This window comes from Accipiter gentilis, chromosome 1 (genome assembly GCF_929443795.1).
Source record: "Accipiter gentilis chromosome 1, bAccGen1.1, whole genome shotgun sequence".
NCBI classification, from domain to species: domain Eukaryota; kingdom Metazoa; phylum Chordata; class Aves; order Accipitriformes; family Accipitridae; genus Astur; species Astur gentilis.
Window position 1 is genome coordinate 23,014,688 of NC_064880.1, and position 13,204 is coordinate 23,027,891.

A 13,204-nucleotide genomic window follows, 5' to 3' on the forward strand; every position below is an offset into this window, starting at 1 on the left:
GGGAGAGGAGCAGCAGGAAGCACCCTGCATCTGCTGGTTACTCAGAGGACAGGAGAGAGGCAGGTCCAGGCAACGACTACTACTCAAAAAGCAGCCACAAAAGTAAAAAAACAATCAATACTTTCACCTTTAGAGAGCTTTGGCGAAGGCAAAAGGAGACTTATGAGGAGGAGGGAATGGCAACTCAAAATACAGGAAGGAATGAAGAGCTGCAGCAAGCAGGTTTCCTCAAACAGCACCCGAGGGGCACAGCAAGGGTTTTCATACCCTATCATATGTGCAGAGCCAGGCTCGAGCTGTCACACGTGAAAGCCTCTGGCCACCCACTTGTTGAAGTACTTACCTTATGCTCCTTCTGAACTCTAGCTTAAATGCAAAGGCTTTTATCGCATACAACTGCACCCTCACGTAATATAAAATACTAACACTTATCAAAATGGAAAAGGTACAACCAATAATATAAAATACTAACACTTATCAAAATGGAAAAGGTACAACCAATAAACTGGATGGGGAACAACACAGTAATAACTCTTAGAATTGAAAAAAAATTTTTTTTCAGTCCTTAAAACAATTTGCATGTTTACTGTAATCAAGACTGACTGCAGAGGTAGTAAAAAAAGGAATGGGTAAGAGTTTTAAGATTTAGAGTAAGTTTTGCAATATTTGTATACAACAACAAAATATTTGCTTGCTTGAAATATTTAGAACATCAGAACGGTGACAACTGCACAGACACACCACTACAGACAAAGATTACAATCCTAGGCATTTAATTTAAGTTTTATGAATTATCTTGGGTTGTTTTCAGCTTAACATTTAGTCACTCAAAAACGGCTAGTGGGAGATTACTGAAGAAAGGAAGGCCTGAAAGAAATTAATGGAGAAACAAATGATGGTAGAATACACTTCCGGTGGTTAAATGATTTAAGGGTTTATCATGACCTGACTGATGAGCTAGCCATCACTGGAAGCAAATTCAGGTAACCTATACTAACGCTAAGCTCTCAAACTAAGTTGTCCTGCCTAAGGAGTAAATGCAGCCAAAAGTACCGATAATCTCTTTGAAGGATGAAACATAGCAATACCTTAGCACCTTTCAGCTGTATCAGAAAAGATGCAACAATGAAAGTCTGTCTGTCTTCAAAGCCTGTATGAAAAATGGTGTGATTAATTTCTCCTCTGTCTGAACACTCAATGCACTGTTAGATGCAACTGGTAAGAAAAGTCAAGAATGGAGGCAAGGAGGAAACAGGTTACTTAGAGAAACACATGTTTAAACTCCCAGCATGGGGGTTCTCTAGTCTTCTCCTACACGAAACTCTCCTCACTAGTCAAGAAAGTCATGGATCCAGAGGAAAGCATGTGCTACAGAAATCACAATGACGAGCAGAGAAGACAGCTCTCGGTTTCAGAGTCAACCTCCCCTGAGCATCACACCTAAGACCTGAAGACTTCACACTCAGTGCACGAAAACCAGCCCATGCTCACAGCAGCCCAGGTCCTGACCACTGCGGGTACACGTGGTACACAGTGTCCTACATATTGTAATTCTCATTGCAGGAGACTGCAAGCACACGGACTGCTGTGGCCTCTGGTGTTTATGCAAAAGGAAATGGTTTCCTGAATCGCTGCAAGTTATCGCTGCCATAACTGCCTTGATCCTCAAGAGCAGGAAGAAAGGCAGGAGCCTGCTCCCGCAGCCTCAGAAAGTCTCAGCACGGGCAGGAATCGTTACAGAAATGCAGATCTTCCCAGGCATGTCATGCTTCGTCCCAGCTTCACCTCTGGTTTGCCTGGGTGTGTCTATAAACATGTGGGGCTGTTGCTACTGTGTCTCTTTCAGTTAGAGATGGGCCAGTCGGCGGACAGAGATCTTCAAATCTGACGTAGGTGAAAAGCACAGCTTGGCCTGATGCACGCAGGGCTGCTGCTGCAGGCTGCGCAGCCCCGGTGCCTTCTTCACAACTGCTCGTACTGCGTGTTGGAAAGGGTACGCCAGCAATGGCTCCAAATAGGCAGAAACAGGCACACGTAAACTTCTGCACTCGGTTTAAGAGGAAGCACCACAGCCAGCTTTGAATGTATCCTCCCCCTCCTCCTGTCTCTCGGAAGTGAAAGAAAAAGATCTGGTGAAGAAACTGAAGAAAATGAGGAGAGATCCAATAGGATGAGTACCAGTAGACCAACATATCCCTTCACACATGACAGGAGACACACACTCACAAAGAAAAACTATCAACCTGTCATATCATGTCCCACGCCACAGTCTGACCAGAAACTACCAGGAGCATCCACCAATATTTTAAGCATCCACAAAGCAGATATGCTGCAGGGGCATAATAGCAGGTCTAAGGAGCCTCATCCCTCTGCTTTGAGGGTTCTCAGAAGAAAAGGGAGAACGCTAAGAAAACAACCTATCATTTTTTATAGCAATACAGACTTCATCAAGATGTGATCTACTTGACTTAAATCTGTTTTGACTTCTACTGCTGCTGAAGCAAAATCCCTGCTGCAAGATTCCAGCAAAGGTTTAAAAACTCCAAAAGAAGTAAATTCAAGGGCTTCATTAAACACATAAAAAGCACTGAAACTGTACAATTTTAGTCCTCTATAATGTATATATTTTTAATATTAATGCTTGCTGTTTATATTTTTAATACACAGATCCTACCTGCTTCTCCTCATTTATGAGACTCAGTCTGTGCACCACAGGTTAGTGAAGCCTCAGGGTGTGAAACATTTTCTTTGCCAGTCGTAACCACCACATCTACAGATGAGGCTGTTCGAGGGACAAGTCAAGAGACAGCCCATAAACACTGCCTTCTGTTACACACGAAAACACGTTATAGACTATGCTTGGTCATACAGTGCCGCTTTTACTTTAGAAGCACCTTTATCCTTTTTTCCTTTCAAAACTCTTTTCAACATCCTATGTAGCGGCTTTGTACGTGTGGAAGATTTTCTTAGAAAAGCATAAATAGACTGTGATCGAGGCTTGCGATCTCCAAGTAAAGCGTATTTGCAGAGGGACCAGCTGCAGGCAGTCCTTCTGAACCCAACAGGAAGGTCTGAGGCTTGCAGGACACCCACGCTGCAGATCACAGGCGGACCACATTAAATTAAAAATAGCAGATTAAAGCACGCAAAGCGCGTAACAGTTGGTGGAGTATGCGAATAAATCAGGATGCGGGAGCCATAATATCAATTTACTAAATGTTTTTAAATGCTTTTAACTACCAGTGATAAGAAATACTTTAATACTGATTACAGCTGTCTGCCCATTGCTAAATTTAACACAACCTAAGGGTTTAATGCTATGGTTTTTTCCTAGTAGCCTGCGAACAAGTGCGACAGCCGAAGCGAACAGGCATTTTCTAAGTAAAAAGGCGACAGGAAAAATAATCGATACGTATGGCACGGCAACGAGACGAGGGAGAAATCCCAAGGAAGAATAAGCAGAGGCGAGAGGCCTTTCGAAACGAGCCAACAGCCGCTTCCATCCCACCCCGCCGACGGGAGATGTCAGGGTTTCACCGAGGACCGCGGGGCGACGGCGGCACGCTCGGCTGCGCGGCGGGGGACGGCCGAGCGCCTGAGGCGAGCACCCGCCTGCCGCCGCGACGCCCGCCGAGCTGCGCCCTGCCCGGCCCCGGCCGAGACAATGTCCGCCGGGAGGGGAAGAGAAGCGCATCTGCGGCGGCTCGGCGGGCGGGGGGCAGCCGGCACCACACGGCGAGCGGCGGCGCCCCCCCACACACACACCCCGGGAAGGGGGGACCGCGTCGCTGCCGGCGAGCCGCGGCCGCCTCCGCTCCGAGCCCCCGGCTGAGGAGAAGGACCTCCCCCGGCGGCTCGGCCGCCCCGCACAAGGCGGAACCGGGCCGGGCCGGGCCGGGGCGCGCTGCCGCGGCAAGGCTGAGAGTCTGAGGGAGAGCCCGCCGCCCCGCGGCACCCACCTGGTCGGCGAGCTTGAGCACTGCCATCCTCCGCCGCTCCTCCCGCGCACATGCAGCTCCTGCGACGGGCGGCGAGCGCGCCCCGCGACCAGCGCTGCTGCTGCTGCTGCTGCTGCGGCGGCTCCGCTCCGCGCCGGCGGGGCGGGGCGGGGGCGCGGAGGCCGCCTCGCCTCGCCTCGCCCAGCCCGGCCCGGCCCGGCCCAGGAAGCAGGGGCGGGCGGGCGGGCGGGCGAGCGGGCTGCCTCGCGCGGGCCGCCTGCCGCCACCGCCGCCGCCTTTGTTCGCGCCGGCGGCCGGTGCCGGAGCGGAGCTCGGGGCCGCCCCGGGGGCTCTCGGCGCCCCCGCCCCGCCGGGCAGCGCGAGGGGCGGCGCCGCCGGACCGGGCCTGCCCCGCGCCCCGGGGGGGACGGCCCCGAGCCGCGGCCTGGCCCGGGCCGGGCCGTAGTCGGGGGTCGCCGGAGGCACCTGCCGCACGCCGTGGGCGGGACGCGGAGGGGCTGGCCGCTGCCGGTCTGGAGCCGGAGAGAGCCGAAACCCGCGAGGCCCCCCGCAGTCCCCTCAGGGAGACGGTGGTAGCGCCGTCAGATCGGCTGCCTCGGCAGGAGGCCGTGGTGCCCCCCCGTCCCCGCTTCAGGGTGGGCTGCCTGGCGGGGCTCGGGGCTTGTGGCACGCCCTTGGCTTCGCTCCCACGAGGACCGAGGTCTTGAGGCCCACCGTGGTTTGCACCAGGCTGAGGCAGAGCGGGGAACGTGCTATTCCAAACCCATGGACAAGGGCAAGCTGAGGCCTTCACTTTGCCCCTTTTTTCCCGTGTATGCGTGCACATACAGAGAAAACTGTTTGTCAACTCCCATGAAACAGGCACAACTGTCAAGAGTCTTTCTGGAGCTTTTTTACCTCTTTCTGGATTACACAGTTTTAATAGCTGCCTTGCAAGAATCTGGTAACTGACGACAAGTCCAAGTCTTTTCCGATCCATATATTATCTCACTTTTCAAGGACTAGCACATCAGATAAACTATACTCCTTTTTAAACAAGCAAGCAAGCAAGCCGCACAGTCCCTGCCTTCGTGCTGGAAAGGAAAATGAGCATCATCCAATATTCCCCTTGAGCTGACCTGGGGGAAAACCTCCGTTCCGCCCTCAGATCCGGCTGTCAGTGTGACTTGAGCACCAGAGCAAGGCTGCACAGCCAAGCACACGGGGTGGGGGGGGAGACAAAGGGGGGGGGGGGGGGTTGAAAAAAAAAAAAAAAAAAGAAAAAAGGCATGAAGGGATAAATTCTTTCTTACCCCTCACAGTTGATGAGCCGAATCCCTGAAGCATGTGATTTGATTAAAATCATTGGCACAACACACAGCAACAGGAGTTACAAACACACTAAGGTAATGAGGGTAATTACATTTTTCCAAGGACACGTAACTGAAGAGCAAAGGATTGAAGATTCCCTCTTCCCCTCCTCCGTGTTGCACAAAGAGGCTGGGTATTTTCCCACAAGTTAGATTCTGCGGTAACAAGCTCCCGTACCCCACGACGCATCCAATATGACTGTGATTTATGACTTCTCAACCCTTGATTATAGAATGGAATGACTTTAAGCAGTTAAAAAAAAAAGGGGGGGGGGGGGGGGGGGGAAGTGTCTTCTATGGAAGAAAACCAATCCAAGAAGGAAACAGATGTTGGTTTCAGGCTTCTGAGGCATCATTATAAATGGGGATTAAAAATAACATACAAGTTACAACACATTTTGACTCCATCTATTTTAAAGGGGTCTTAAGGGAAAAACAGTGTTAATACAAATCAGTCTTTTAAAGAAAAAAAATTAAAAAGCAGCAAGAGAGAGAATCCAGTACCTGTTAAGAATGTATGAATTCAGGCAGCTTTTCTTTTTAATAGCTTCACCCCTTAAGGTCTTCATCACACCAGAACACCTAGAAGCATTTACGCCTGCATCAGCAGATTTGCTCTGTGTCAAACCACACGCTAAGAAGGGCAGTTGGCAGCCCTGCGCTGCCATGCACCGTAGACCAGAGCCTTTCTGTGTCCCACGGATTCAATGCAGATTTCTGCTTTGACAGTCTGCTCCCAGGCTCTGTTGAAACACACGCTCACCACACAGAGGTCAGAAGTAAGCAGAAGTTAGCTTCCAGCTGAGAGCAAGCAAAAAAATGAGGAGGGAAAATGGAGGGAACTTTCAGTATTTTATAAGGAAAGGTCTGTTTCGTTATTTTCCATTGTAAAGGCCTATTTCCAAGGACTTAGCATTCACCATAGCATTTTCCCTGCAGTTAAACTTGATGGATACATAAGGAAAATGATTTTTCAGATTTGCTCTGTGCTCCCCTCACTTGCTGATCTAAGAATCTGGTACAAACCCTTGTACCTTCTTTGGGACCCCTGACAATCTCCTGTCAGGGAGCTAAGCTGATGGTATGCCATCTGAATGGAAATCTGCTGGTGCAGTAGGAGCCCAGTTCCTTGGGAGTAAATAATTGGGCTAGATACAAGCTAGTGTTAAAATATTTTTCTGAAGTCTTTTGTTCCCAACAAGCACAGTTTCATGTCAGCTCCTCTTTCCCAGGCCCCACAGGATGGTATCTGGGAAGACCAACCATCTACAATGCTGCTCCTTGGAAAGGTCCCCCTGGGGCATGCAGGACAAAAGAAAGTGTTCACATCCTGTATTAACAGGGCAGCACTCAGTTCAGAGAGATCCTTACAATTAAATTTACACTATACATTTAAAGTGTCATTTGCATGAACTGCCAAGATTAGTCACAGTGCTACAATCATTGCCATCACAGTAAAGGAGTCCAAGATTTCTCTGAAAGGACAACGTCCTCCTCTCCTATTCACAAAATAGCACAAACAGCTACATTACAGGCTTCTAACCTAACATGCAGAATCAACTGCAATCTTCTAAGCTATTTTACTCAGCAACATCTTAGCCCTGGCTGGTACAGAACAGTAATTTCATAGCAAATTCTCATGTGAAATGACGCAGTACGCTCAACGGTCTTTTTTGGGAAGAAGAGGCACAAAGACATAAGTATCCAGAACAAATCTTTCAAGTAACGGTCATAACTGCAACTCTCAAACCTGTATCATTATGTTGACTTTCCATACCGAGACATTAACAAGTATCATCAAAACAGGTGTGCAACAGCCTTAACGAGAATACACTTGAGCTCGCCAGATATTGTCGTCTTAGATTAAAGCTGTGTTTGGAAAGGAAAAAGCCCTAGGGCTACACTGGGCCTCTGACAGGGAAGTGGGAAAAAACCCTCTATGGATGGCTGGTGCATTTGTTCCTTGCTGACCTGTGCCCAGTCCTAAGAGGATTCTGTGCACCCAGTTGAACTCTTCTATGAAACACAAACACACACCCCCATTACATACTTTAAAAAGCAGGAAAGGAATATGAAGCCCTGAACGTTAGCGCTTAAGCAATTTCTGGCCAACAGCAAGGAAGAACAGAACTGCCCAAAATATTTTATAGTCGTCCATACTGGTATTTCTTGATCTTCTGGCCACAGCACAATAGGGCTCTGTAGAATATGGGCCCACTATAACAGGCCTCTGCCTTTCCCCCCCCCCTCCTTTTTTTTTTTTTGTCCCCTGCAAAACCAAAGTTCCTGCAGTTCCATCTGAAACTGGATGAACACCATTTGCTGTTAGGAGTTGTACATGCACAAGCCACTTCCTCATACAGATTCTGTGTTAAGGCGGCACTTAGCATTCTTATACCCACTTGGGCTCAGCAAAACTCCCAGGCACGCTCAGATTTAAGCACGTGACTTCAACAGAACTTAAGCATCATCATAAACGATCTGCCCTTTGTTAAGATCTCACATAGCACTTTCACATGGTGTAATATTGCAAGTCTTGGTTTGGGCACTGATTTAGGACTCAAGAGGCTCACTATCAATTCTCTCTCATGCCACAGTGTTCCTGCATGATCCTGCTTGTACAAGGAAATTCTCCCACCTTGCGAGGTATGACACTCCAATATGGCTGGGGAACGATCTCAGGTAAAGGCCACCGGCTGCTGCTCTGAGCATTACTCTGCCATCACAGACACAGTGTTAGTCTTCCCATGCAGCATCAGGAAAACAGTATCTGGGAGCTGCACCAGAGAAGAAAGCAACCTCGTTGAAGTAAATCCATTTGCACTGTACTTAAATGCTACAGGGAACCAGGACATGGGTGGGAAGCGGGTGAACAGACCAAGTGCAGGAGCAAGGTCAGGAGCTCTCCCTGCGCCACTGTTCCTCCTGCAGCAATACAAACGTGTCTGCAAATTATCTGCTGGATCCCCACAAGCGCTCCTACGTCTCAGACAGACAGATTTCTGCATTAGTCTGATGTTTCCACAGCCTAACAGGATGTGGTCACTTTAAGGCAGCCAAAAGTCTGCACCGCCACCCTCCTCCCTGCTCCTGCTCTGCCTGCACAGCTGAGAGGCAGAGGCAGGGGAAGGGCTCAGCTCTGTTTTGCTCTCCAAAATCAGGTCTGCTGCTGTATTTAAGCAGGATGATCACTCACAGATGGAGGGTGCAATTGTTCCTAGACACGTGTTTGGCTCCTGCCTCGTGAAGAAAGCTAAAGTAAATACAGTCAGCATATTCCTTAGCAGTGTTTATTTGCCACTGTTGAGCATGGAAGAAAGACAAGACTGATGGCAGAATATATATTTGTTATCTTTAATCATTTCTGATGACTTCAGATATCTAGCATGCCTCTCGTCTCTACCTGTTGCCTATCCCCTAACTGCAGCACATAAGCATCCTGCTGTGCTTTCTTCCCCCTTACAGACTCGGTGGGAGTCAGATTAGAGTGATATATAAGCATCATTATGAGACTGCAGTGGTGGAAACAAGCAAAAACATACAGAGCTGTGTGAATTTGAAATAGAAGGGCAAACACAGGCCACAGCAGGAGACTGGGCAAGCAAAACACCAGAGACAGTAACTAATTATTGCTGTCACCATCTCCCCCCTTCTGTAATGCTACAGCACACACAGGATGATTGGGGGGGGGGGGGGGGGGGCAGTCACCTCAGAAGATGCTTCAAGCTGCCTATCACTGCCTTCTTGAAGTCTTCTCCCTTCTGTTTCAGTATAGTTTATTTTCACAAGGTGGAATTTATTATTTTTTCCCAAGGGAGATTCTTTTTATCTCATTAAGTTATTTTTCCTCCTAGACCTACTTGTTTAATATTTACCGGGGGGGGGGCGGGTAGCAAATGAAACTAAATGAATCAATCCACTGATAAGGGCAGAGAGGGGAGGAGACCTCAGCAGCACCTCCTCTTAATCCAGACACAGGCCTCCTCTCATTTCAAATACTATTTGATTATACTTCTGCAGCCATGTAGTTAATGGACAGAGAGGCTTAGACACATGATACAGTTGGAAACTATGAATTTGAAGCTGAAATCATAACTATTGCAGCCTTCTGCTGTGTCAACCAACAAGGCATAAACACTCCCCCGTATGTTAAGGTGTTCTTACAGTTGGTCTTAGCTAGGACCTCTCTTGCAGATGTCCATGTAACTAGTACTAGGTATTGAAAATGGGAGGAATTAAGGCAGATGACAACTAGACAGGCCAAGCTGGGTCAACTCCTTTCTGGTTACACCAGTCTAGAAATGCATCTGTCCAAAAGAGGAATATTTCACTGACAGTGGTAAGCATTCAGCTCCCTTCATTTCCCATCACTATCTTTAACATCCCTGACAAGAGACGGACTGCAACAAAATTTTCAGCAATTTGTCATGTAGCCCAGTGCTTGATCTAGAAACCAGATAAGTCAGTAAAAAGACATGCTGATTTTCACAGGCTTTGGACAAGGTTTCACGTGATGCAGTGAGGACAGGACAAGAGGGAAGAAAAAGCCTACACATTTTGCTGCCTTGTATCACATAAAGAGGGCCAGAGAGATCTGGGTTATTTGCTGTTTATTTGGGGTTTTTACTTTTATCTCCTATCATTCTTTCCTGGAAAATACCAAGTTCTCTGATTCTGCTTTAAGTTTTCCAACAGACAAACAAAAACCTCCCACATTGGACACTTTACCACACTACGGAACTGCTGGCCTGGCTGTGGAGTCTGGACTCTGTACCAGAACAGACACTCTATACCAACTGATGCTAAGGTACTGGAGTTAAAAAAGAAGAAAAAGAAAGGGGGGGGGGGGGGGGGAAGAATGAGCAAAACCAAGTTAGCAAAAAGAAAGTTCAATATTTAAATTTTCTGTTCTCAGCCCTATTCCATTTATGGGTATATATAGTATCTTAAATCTCCCATGTCATTGATCTTAAATCTCCAGTGTCATTGATCTTCTAAAGGAAACATGGAGACAAAATAGAAAATGTAAAAAAAGTATGTTTAGGGCTTCCTTGTGCATAGCCTAAGTATATATGAGTTTGAAGTAGTCCAATCCTACCCACCCCCCAACTCAGGACAACAGTCTTCGGATGTTAAAAGCAGTATCTTCCAGTACTCATAATCTGAAGTGATTCACCATCTTTGAAGTATTCTTTTTTAATCTAACTCCTCTCATTTTCCACTGACTTACATTTTGAAGTATGCCTGACCTTTAAAGAATTCAGCAAATGGTCTCCAGGGGGTAGGATTCCTGTTATATTGAAACATCCTGTGTACCCCTCTTAGTGTAACATCAGGTAATTGTACAAGTTGTATTTATCTAATAAGTCATAATCATTAAAGAGATATCATTGATAATTCAAATGGACACTACACCAACCTCTCTTTATACACTCACTTGACCTAAACAACCTACAGCAATTAGTTATTTGTAATCCCTAGCTTTGAAGCTCTTTTTTACTTTCATCCTCAAGATTAAATTCATTGAGCTGTCATGCTAATATAAAATACCAAATTTTAATCTCAGCTGCATCAGGACGTAATCTTTATTTTAACATAAGAAGATTTCAGGTCCTTGGTCTTTTTGCTTCTCAGTACCTGCATAATCTTCACTTCTGTCTGGTACTATGTACATACAGCCAATGGGACACCAATGGATGCATGCCAGCTATGTTGAAATCTATCAGCTGAAACAGAGTAATTTTGGAAAGAAGCTACCAGGTCTGTTGTCCAATGTCACAGTCTTGGAAGTGAGGAGCATGACACAAGCTAAATTAGGCAGGAATCCTCATCAATCCATTCTCAGTGCGCAGAGAGGAAGAAAGGGCCTATGCCTGAGCCTCTGCCAGGAACTAACAAGTCCAACACCAGCTCTAGGACGCAGGTAAGATTTGGGACTGTTCTGCTAGTAAGTTCCTTCTCCAAACTCAACTATATTTTTCACAGTGCCCAAAAGCCAGCAAGAGATTTCATCTTTCAAGTCACACAAAGAAAGAAATCCCATCCCTGAAGTTGCATGTAATTAGAATCAGCGTGGAAGCACACAGCAACTAACATGCAGTTGCCACCAAGGAGGGAGCAGCACTGTACCATTTTTCTCTCTGATGTTAGGGGTTAGCTCATAATCCAAAGGGAGGTGTTTTTCCCTTTCATCAGAGAAGTTATAGGGCCAAGAGCTCTGTGGGGAGAACAATGTGACATAGGGTGTCAGTAACATTTTTGGAGGAATGCTGTAAGTCTGGATTAAGCTCACATCTGCTAGATGGAAGCTAATGGAAACAAATCAGCCTAACAGATTGTAGTCCATGTTGCTTTATGGTTAAATACAAAACATGCTATGCAGTACTATATATTCCCTTACAAAAAGGGAACACTAGACTAGAACTTTGCAGAATGAAGGTCTGTGAAATAAACCAATTAAAATATCTGAATACACTAAAATATAGATCAGAATTTACGATTTTTTTTCAGGAGAACAAAGGGTACATATATTATGGTACCAGCTTACCTCAAGCTAGTTGGATCATCACAGGCCATGCTAAAACTGATAGATGTCCAAATTCTTCCTAGAAGATAAATCAGAAACAGCCATTATATACCCTTTTGCTACAGCAATACTTGGAAACAGCAGAGAGCCAATATTCACGGTCACAGGTCACAGCCTAGAAGCTTGTCTGCAAACTGAAGGGGGTGATGGGGCTCAGTTCCACATATTTACAAAAGGCAAAATGCCAGAGGAATTGCCAGAACAGCTCTGAAAATAAGCAGAAACACCAAGCTCTTTGGAGCACAGAATCAATGGGAGGGACAGACTTGGAAATCTGAGTTTGTTCTGCATTCAGAAACAAAACTACCCACACTCTCCTGCAAATTTGAAACAAGATCATGTGTCATAGCTGATTCACAGGAGTTTCTTCTTCTATCAGAAAATAATTCCACCAACCCCAAATTTCATCCTGCCACTCATGCAATAAAAGAAAATAAGTGTTTTGCTTCTAATGTTTCTAGTGCCTGGTCCAACTGCAGTTTGTATCCCAATACTTGACCAACTGTACTAGCTGCTACACAGGCTGAAGAGGACAAAGTTCCTCCTCTGAAGAGCACAAACCTTTGGAACATGAGGAATGAAGGCAATCCAGCAGCACAGTTATCTTTGTTTAGCTTTACTAAATTTTACCTTACATACTTCGTAACTGCTATAGAGACTTGCATTTACTGACAGCATTCATTCTGAAGTGGGTAGTGGTGGTTGTTCAGATTATACATTTTTAGATGTTTTATTCCTCATTCTCACTACTTCCTTGCTAAAAACTGGGATTTGACTTTTTACAATGGTTTATAATGTAAGCCTGAGGGAGGAAAAATCCATTTTTCTTTCTGTGCTTCAGTTAAAGAAGGAAATAAGTAACATGAGCCATGAAAGGACTTTGATCCAGAACTAGGGAATGTAAATGCTTTACAGATGCCAAATAAGGATGTTTCCAAAGAAAAAGAAAACAAAGCATTCTCTACCCCAGCCCCTTTTCATTTCCAAACAAGGTAATGGAAAGAGAATTTTGTAAGATTTTGATGGAAGTTCCATTTCTCCAAGAGGTTGTTCTGTTTTTAATAATTGCATACATTCATCAGAATTAACAACTGATTGTTTTGACAGGGGCTTATTGTGTTCCTGGGAGGGAAAAAAAAATAATTTTTTTAGATCAGGAGTGTCTCTTAAAGCCCTAAAGCCACTGGAGAGAAACAGGTTAGAGAGGCAGGAATCCATCCTTAACTGCAATGCTGTTGGTGAAATTATAACGTCCTGCCTGATGGCGGTACTGCCTACACAATGCATCCTAGGAAAGTCCACAGCATGTA

General features: G+C 46.1%; 2 protein-coding genes across 2 annotated transcripts in view; both read right to left on the reverse strand.

The window, feature by feature from the left end:
- The window catches only part of ANKRD44 (ankyrin repeat domain 44), a 143,723-nt gene extending 139,635 nt beyond the window's left edge, over positions 1 to 4,088 (reverse strand). Inside the window, exon 1 of the mRNA XM_049798028.1 lies at positions 3,960 to 4,088. Coding sequence (XP_049653985.1) covers positions 3,960 to 3,986 — 27 coding nt within the window. The 5' untranslated portion in view covers positions 3,987 to 4,088. The remainder of the gene's footprint in view (positions 1 to 3,959) is intronic.
- LOC126053268 (splicing factor 3B subunit 1) overlaps positions 1 to 13,204 on the reverse strand; it is a 647,576-nt gene that overhangs the window by 596,434 nt on the left and 37,938 nt on the right. The gene's annotated exons all lie outside the window — the stretch shown is intronic.